Raw genomic sequence first — 8,356 nt, 5'->3', positions numbered from 1 at the left:
CTGCGCATTTTACACCTAGTTTCGCTTTGATCGTCCCAAGGTCAAAAGTTTATTTTTTTGGACCATTTTTCACAATAATTCATGCCTGCCATGAACACTCCCCATTTTGAATTTTCTCATTTTTATTATTCATACTATTTTTTTTTTCTTTAAATAACAGTACAAAAATAAAAATGGTCAAATTTTGCAAAATTATCACGATTTGAATTCGGAGTCAATGTGAATCAAAGGCACAGACAACGTATTTTTTTGCCTCAGACAGAAGGTAAACAGCGAAACGTTCTTGACTGGATGCGATGTAGGTGAACACGGTCCCGGCAGGCGTTATCAGTAGCTAATGCGCGCTTTTTCCCAACCGCACGCTACCTTACAAGACGATCGAGCATTCGGTAAAACACCCAGTCCAACGCCGTCTTCCATCCAGGAAAGGTGCAATAAATTTGTGCTCGCGCTTCCGAACTGAGTGCAATTGCAATTCGTCGCGAACATCGCCATCAAGCAACGACGCACATCACCACCATCATCATCATCATCATGAAGAAGAGCTCCAATTCGATAAACGGCCACATTAGTTTCACGAACATTTCTCATTAGCCGTCGTCGCGTTAGGGAAGAAGGTTTTATTGCAGCCCTAAAGAGGAACAATGTTGACTTGGATGCGCTTCGGTAGATCTCTGTGCGCTCGCTAAACTGACTGATTGGCTCAGACGTTGCGTTTTTTTTATCGCTCGTGGCCCATTATCAGAGGTGGAAGAATACAACAAGCCGGCTCTTGTTGAGTTCCGAGTCTTCGGTGCAGTTGCAGAACAGATCAGAACGGAATCAGACTTCGGCGCTTGCTACCTTGCCTTGGAAACAGAAAAGACTTTCTTCGGTATTTGCGCCTTCGAATGCGGAGATAACGTCGAAGAGGAGTGCTTCGCAAAAAGTTTTGAAGACCTGTGAACTATCCCTATCTGTTGTGTGCGGTGTGAGTTCAATTCGGGATCATGTCGTCACTCATGGACAAAAACAAGCTCCCGGGACTGGACGGGCGCTCCAAAATGTTCCTCCGGAGTAATTCGTTCCAGAAGCTGTGCTCACTGGCCCATCCAATGCGGCTCAAAGGTATGTTAACTGAATGTACCCCGGTTTTGCATCGTGCACTGTTGGGTTCTTCTACGGGGAGTGTAATTATCGCGATAGCGTGTGCATGCGAAGCGCGCAAAAATGCGGTTCACTGGTCGGTTCGGTGGCGAAGAAATTGAAGGGTTTCTTGCGGGTATCGATCTGTTTTCTTTCTCGCACTTCCTTTTATAGTTGGTGATGTGTGAATGGGGGGATAGGCATAGGAACTTGTTGCGCTTAGTATGGAACTATGTGGTAGTTCTAATGAGATTTCAGGAAATTGACGGTATAACTGAAGTGCGTTAGCCAGAAGTGAGCATGGGAAGGGCCTGGCCGATGAGAAAAATCATTACAGATTTCCTGGAAACTACCGAACAAGCAGACTTCTGAGAACGATCTTTCCAAAAATTGTTCAAAGGTTATATCGACAGTTCCTAATAAACATTTGCGTGAAATTTGTCAAATATCTGTTAAAAGGTTTCGAAAGGTTTCTGTCACGAATATTACAAGCAAATTCAGTTTTTTTTTAAATAAATATATTCAAGAATTTTTTAAATAATTTGTCAATGGATTTCTGAAGAGAAAGCTCTACATATTTCCCAGGTACACCTGCTGGGATTCCACTTTATATTTCTTTCGATATCTTTTTAAGTATTCACGATAGATTAAATGATATCTTTATTTAAGAGAATTGCCGCCCGTAGCATGCTCATCTTCAAGATTTTTCAATAATTTTTTTTTCAATACCGACTATTCAATAAATCGTTTGAGAACCTCGATTTTTTTCCAGCGAATCCTTTTGTTTTTTGAGTATGTCTCTAAGAATGATTCCAAGAGCTCATCCATAAATTCCTTCTAAAATTTCTCTCAACACAATTCAAAACCTTTATCTATGGACTTCTGGCAGACCTTTTTATGAAACATAAGAAATTGCTTCATGAATTTTACCAGAAATCTAGTAGAATTCCGGGAAGTTTATATGGAACTTCGTCTAAGATGGTATCTTTAGGAATTTTACTACACATTCTTCGAAAATAAATCGTGCATTCTACTTCGAACTCGTTCAGGAATAATACCGGGAATTCCTATTGAAATACCCCAGTCAACATTTTGGGTGGTATAACTTTTGTTATACATCATTCTATATGAATCGATTCACTTATATAGAATGCATGAAAAGGCTATATACCTACCAAAGTGGAGGCTACATGCGTACTTGGCACGACTTTTTCAGACTTTCTGCGATCAGATATACGATGCCACAAAATTTGGATGAAATCAAAAAAAAAAATTCAAACGATTCTCGAACACGGGACCAGGAATTGGACACCTTACCACTGCTCCACCAAAGAATACATATCTAATTATTTGCTAATATTAATGCATGTTTCATGTTCACCGAAATTCTAATAGTTTTTCTTCTGAAATTCCAATACAATTTCGAAGGTTATCAAACGATTTCTGCAATAAATTATATCACGAGTTTTCATGATTTTTGCCAAATTTTACCAAGTCCTTGGTAGCAATGCTGCTTAGTTAAAAAAATGACACTAAGAATCGCTGGTGTGCTTCAAATATTTTAAACGTATTCGTATCAGTAACACCGACTAGTGATTTTGACAAAGTTGTTCATATGCCCAAAGGCTACACATTGCTACTTTGGTTAGCTCCATGTTTTTTTCCACTGGGACTAGTGAGTATTGAACATGTGAAACTCATTTTTCTCAGGATGCAGATCAGATAGCAGGCTGGTGTTAAAAGATTTGTAGATAATATCAAAATTGTATAACTGGAACTTCTGAGCCGTAGCAAAGTTTGATGAAAAGCTCACTGATATTGGTTAGATCTTACAATAACTAAATATAATATGCTAATGGTATTTCAGGAGTAAATTTTTGATATCATTTTCACATCTTTAATATGGTGGTAGGTCATTTGGCATAAAGTCGTTTGGCATAAAGCCGTTTGGCATAAAGTCGTTTGGCATAATGGTCATTTGGCATAAAGTCGTTTGGCATAACGGTTGTTTGGCATAATGGTCGTTTGGCATAATAGTCATTTGGCATAATGAGTCTGAAACCAACAATTTCTTAAAATGACATTCGTTTTTACGTTTCCATTGAATCGTTCTGATGACATCAAGCTTGTTTTGGAGTCATATGACACAAAGTGACACTTTATTCAACAATCATATGCACTTGAATGAACTAAAACATATTAATAAAGTTATTGCCAATAGTATTTTATTATTTATCCAGAAATTACGCTTCTTTCAAATATTATTTTTCTTTCGAGTTTCGCTTCTGGAATAAATGTTTGCACTGAAGATTTCAATATATTTAGCACAAATTTACCCTTCTTTCAAACGTTCAGTTTTCTTTCTAAATATGATGTTACAATAGGTTTAAAAACTGTTGATTTAAAATTTAAATAGACTACACCTTCTTTTATACATAGGCTGTTCTTTAGAGCTAATTTTTTTTAAACGTTTATTTTTTTCCAAATGACAAAATGGTGGCAATCGATAACATTGATCTGCTCAAGTTATCAGCGAAAACAGAGATCGTGTACTGTACTTCTTTCGATGGGTTGTGCTACTTTTCCCTGAATGTCGGTCTCCTGAATGTCGTATCCCCGAACGCCTGTTCCCCGAATGTCAGTTCCCCGAATATCCCGTTTCCTCGATTAACCCATTTCCCCGAAAATTTTTGTGGCACTCATAATTGTTGTAACTTTATACATTTCAGGGTGGTGAACGAACTGGCCATCTAATATGCACCCTTCTTTAGGTAATTGGCGGTTCTTTTGAGTTCTACCGTCCTCAGCATTTTTGCCAACAGCCGCATTTTTGTATAGCCGAGAATGACAAAATACCTCCTTCTTTTGATTGCTTATCGTTCTTTCTCGTTCACTATATAGCCACTAAAGACTATTATAGCACCTATTAAACTGCACCACTTTTCGAGGAAACCGGTCATTCGTGGAAAATGGCCATTCGGGGAACTGTCATTCTTAGAAAGGTAGCACAATCACTTCAATGATTCTGAACGCAATTGTTGATGTCTTTTCGTTTTATTATGCTGCAATAATTTTTGGCGTCCAATCTTCTATTGTTTAATAATAAATTTTGCCTTCTTTTAAAAATATGCTGTTCTTTATATTTATACTGTTTAAAATTATATTATTATGTCAAGCTAAATGAATCATTTTTATGTTGTGCTGTTTTACCGATTCATGCTGTTATAATTACAATTACTTTAGAACCTGCCAATATAGAACATATTTTGTTTTTTTTTTTTGCAAACGCATGATCTCCTTTTGAGATATGCTGGAAAAAATATTATATCAATAACAAATTTTCCCTTTTTTCGATAATAAATTGTGTTTTTGATGTACACTTCCGAAATTAATATTATATTATATTGAATTGTTAAAAAATTTTGCCAAAAATATTTTCTTTTAAAAATGTGTTGTTCATTTGAGTTATGTTGTGAGAAAATTTTTTGGCGTTAGAGCCTTAAACATTTAAAACGGAAAAATAATGTGCTTTCGTATACAGGCTATTTTTGGATGATTCTGCAGTAACAGATCTTTGGATTGGATCTTTAAATATTTTGCAAATAAATTTTCCCTTTCTTATCAAGTAATTTTCATCAAGTGTTAAGCCCAAACTGGGAGGACAGAGCTTGATCTGCAGCGAAATATTCTATGAGCGTTCCCTTTATTAATAACTGTGAACTTTCCTTGCCAATTTACTATTTTGTGGTGTGCAACAATGGTCATTGGCATAGTAAGCTCTCAGTTAATAACTGTGGAAGTGCTCATAAGAACACTAAGCTGAGAAGCAGGCTTTGTCCCAGTGAGGACGTCAATGCCAAGAAGAAGAAGAAGATGGTGTCGTGATATACGACAAGCTAGAAAAAATACTCTATATTCTAGGATGTAAAAAATATTATTAATCCGAAAAGAACCGTCACGAGTTTTATTTAGTAATGCTCTCTAATGTAACAACAATTTTGGAAAATCTCTGAACGAACACCACGCTTCTTGAGAACCCACCAAAAATTTTTGCTATGGGCTCAATGGTGTTGCTTCGAAAATTCCGATGTTAATTCTTATCATTATGCCAAACGGCCATTATGCCAAATGACCATTATGCCAAACGGCCGTTATGCCAAACGACCATTATGCCAAATGACTTTATGCCAAACGGCTTTATGCCAAACGACCTTATGCCAAACGACTTTATGCCAAACGGGGTACAATCCTTTAATATCTATAAAGGACCCAGATAGCCGTAGCGGTAAACGCGCAGCTATACAGCGTGACCATGCTGAGGGTCGTGGGTTCGAATCCCACCGGTCAAGGAACTTTTCGTAAAGGAAATTTTTTCGATTCCCAGGGCATACACAGTTCGAACGAAACGTGTAAATTTCTGAGACATATAATGCACATAATTGGAGCGTGGAATATCATGGATATTTACATGATATGTCATGTAAACTTCAATTATATGTCATGTAATCCAGCAGGATCCTGAGTGATTACAAGGCATATAACACATTTTTACATTATTTCTGACATAAATTTACATGATTTTGTGTTTACATGGCATAAGATAAGTTTACATGACGTGTAATCTTCATTATTTTTAGCTGTGTAGAGTATCTTCGTACCTGCCACACGATAAACACATGACGAATTCCATCCAGAATGAGACGAAAAAATTAAAATCGTGCTCGATAGTCTTCGATTTGGATTAAATTTTGCACATGTTTTTGGTATGGTAGAATAAGTGTTTTCCATAGAAAAATTGATCATTTTGACTCAAGCGTAACTTTTGAAAATGGCCTATAAATTTTTGCATGCAACTTATTTGGAAAATTCTAACTCCGAAACTGTTGATTTTAGTGAAAAATGTTCTAAGAAGAAGTTGTAGTTAACCGTTTGGCTTGTAGGAAAAAAATATACACTGAAAAATATATAATTTATTTTCATAAAAAATTGAAAAATAAAATTTAAATTTTAAATTACACAAAATCCCAATATTTAAGGTTTTTTTAAATTTTTACCATAGAATCTTGATAGTGAACAGATGTTTGGGACAAAGTTTCATGATGGAGAAATGTTTAATAAAAAAGTTTTTCTAAGAACAACTTTTGGTCGATTTTTAAAATTTTGATTTTTTTTCAAAATAAATTCGTTCTGATGATACAGTAAGCATCTTGAAATGATTCTTAGCCATAATGATTTTATGAATAATTTTTCTAGAATTAGTAATGTTCGAATTATATCGAGTTTAATGCAAAAAATATCATTAAAATATTAAAATAGGTCATTTTCATCAATTATTCGCGATTCTCCATCAAAGAAAATAAGTAAGTGGAAATAAAAATGGTCTTTATTCTCGAAAACGTATTATTGTTGATGGAGAATCGCGAAAAACTTATGAAAATGGCCTATTTTAATATTTAAACAATATTTTTGCATTAAACATGATATAATTTGAAAATGGCTACTTCTAGAGAAATTATTCATATAATCATATAAGCTTAGAATCATTTCATGATGCTTACTGCATCATCAGAACGTATTTATTTCGACAAAATATAAAAATTTTGAAAATCGACCAAAAGTTGTTCTTAGAAAAACTTTTTTATTAAACATTTCTCCATCATGAAACTTTGTCCCAAACATCCGTTTATTATCAAGATTCTATGGTGAAAATTCAAAATATATTAAATATGGGGTTTTTGTGTAATTTAAAATTTAAATTTTATTTTTGAACTTTTATGAAAATTAATAAAATATTTTTTTAGTGTACATTTTCTTCCTATTGTCCAAACGGTTCACTACAACTTCTTCTTTGAACATTTTTCTCTAAAATTAACAATTTCGGAGTTAGAATTTTTCAAATAAATTGCATGCAAAAATTTATAGGCCATTTTCAAAAGTTACACTTGAGTCAAAATGGTCAATTTTTCTATGGAAAACACTTATTCTACCATACCAAAAACATGTGCAAAATTTAATCCAAATCGAAGATGGTCGCGTTCTGTGACTGACCGTTTTGACATGGAATTCGTCACATGCAAAAATGGTTAATCGGCAAAGAAAGCTCTCAGTTAATAACTGTGGAAGTGCTCATAAGAACACTTATCGGAAAATCAGGCTTTGTCTCAGTTGGGACGTAATGCCAGAAAGAAGAAGAAGAAAGCTAATATTGCTGTGTGCGATTGAAACGCAAATATTAAATGCTGGAACCAGTGTTGATAGACTCACACTCAAAATCTCAATCAATACGCTCTCCCGTGAGAGCAAACTCATTTGAGATCTGCTTCGCAAATCTCACGCATGAGATTTTGATGCAATATCAACTCAATCAACTCAAACCGTAAACAATGATTCAGTCGCAATGCCCGGCAAAAACTCGAGAAACCCGAATGTTGTTGTTTACGTTAGAAAGGATTACTATAATTTTACCGGACTAACAAGAAATTATTGCCATGTGTGAGTAAACTATGGAAATACGAGACAATGAGTCAAAAAGGTGAATTAACTCACCCATGATTTTTTGACTGCTGAGTTGCATGATTGACAACTCATGCATGAAAAATTTCAAGCGTGAGTAGTGAGAAATTGAGTTTTTCACAACACTGGCTGGAACACCAAACAGCGGTGTTGATTTTTGTATTTGCAATTTCTCATCGTAATAGACTGTTTTTATAACGCGAATGTGTCATGAAACAGCTTACTTTCCTGCACTGACTTATGGAGTGCGGTAACAGTCATCACGTAACTAAAATCAGTTGCGTAATGACTATTACGCAACGCTTTTTCATTACCCAATTGTTTTGAGTTGCGTATTGGATAGTTACAACTTTTTTCAGCAATTTCAAAATAATGTTAATTGGATGCCGATATGATTTCTGATACCCTAAAGTGGTCTTCTACGAAATTGCAAAAAAAAAAGTGGACTACTTATTGCAGAACTCGATTTTTACAGCTCACGTCGTAATTGTCCAATTCGGCAAAGATAAATGTACGCATCGTGCTGTAAAAAACACCTTTCTGCTACTTGTTGTGTAAACTACTATAACAAGGAAGACTAAGTCAAAGATAGGTTGTCTTTGCTAAGTTGACGGTGATATAGATCATGGTTGCTAAGTATCCTATCAGTATATCACACTGTTTCACATTTTTATAAAAATCTGGAAATTCCCCAGTCAACCAGTATTTTCAATTTTTC

At 35.1% G+C, this 8,356-nt stretch overlaps 1 protein-coding gene across 1 annotated transcript in view; it reads left to right on the top strand.

Annotated features, from left to right (window-relative positions):
- Positions 1-400: 400 nt before the first annotated feature.
- Positions 401-8,356, top strand: part of LOC5578050 — a 28,326-nt gene continuing 20,370 nt past the window's right edge. Inside the window, exon 1 of the mRNA XM_001663622.2 lies at positions 401-1,107. Coding sequence (XP_001663672.1) covers positions 990-1,107 — 118 coding nt within the window. The 5' untranslated portion in view covers positions 401-989. The remainder of the gene's footprint in view (positions 1,108-8,356) is intronic.

This window comes from Aedes aegypti, chromosome 2 (assembly GCF_002204515.2).
Source record: "Aedes aegypti strain LVP_AGWG chromosome 2, AaegL5.0 Primary Assembly, whole genome shotgun sequence".
Classification (NCBI taxonomy): domain Eukaryota; kingdom Metazoa; phylum Arthropoda; class Insecta; order Diptera; family Culicidae; genus Aedes; species Aedes aegypti.
The sequence above is the reverse complement of the archived record's forward strand: the minus strand, read 5'-3'. Positions and strand labels throughout refer to the sequence as shown.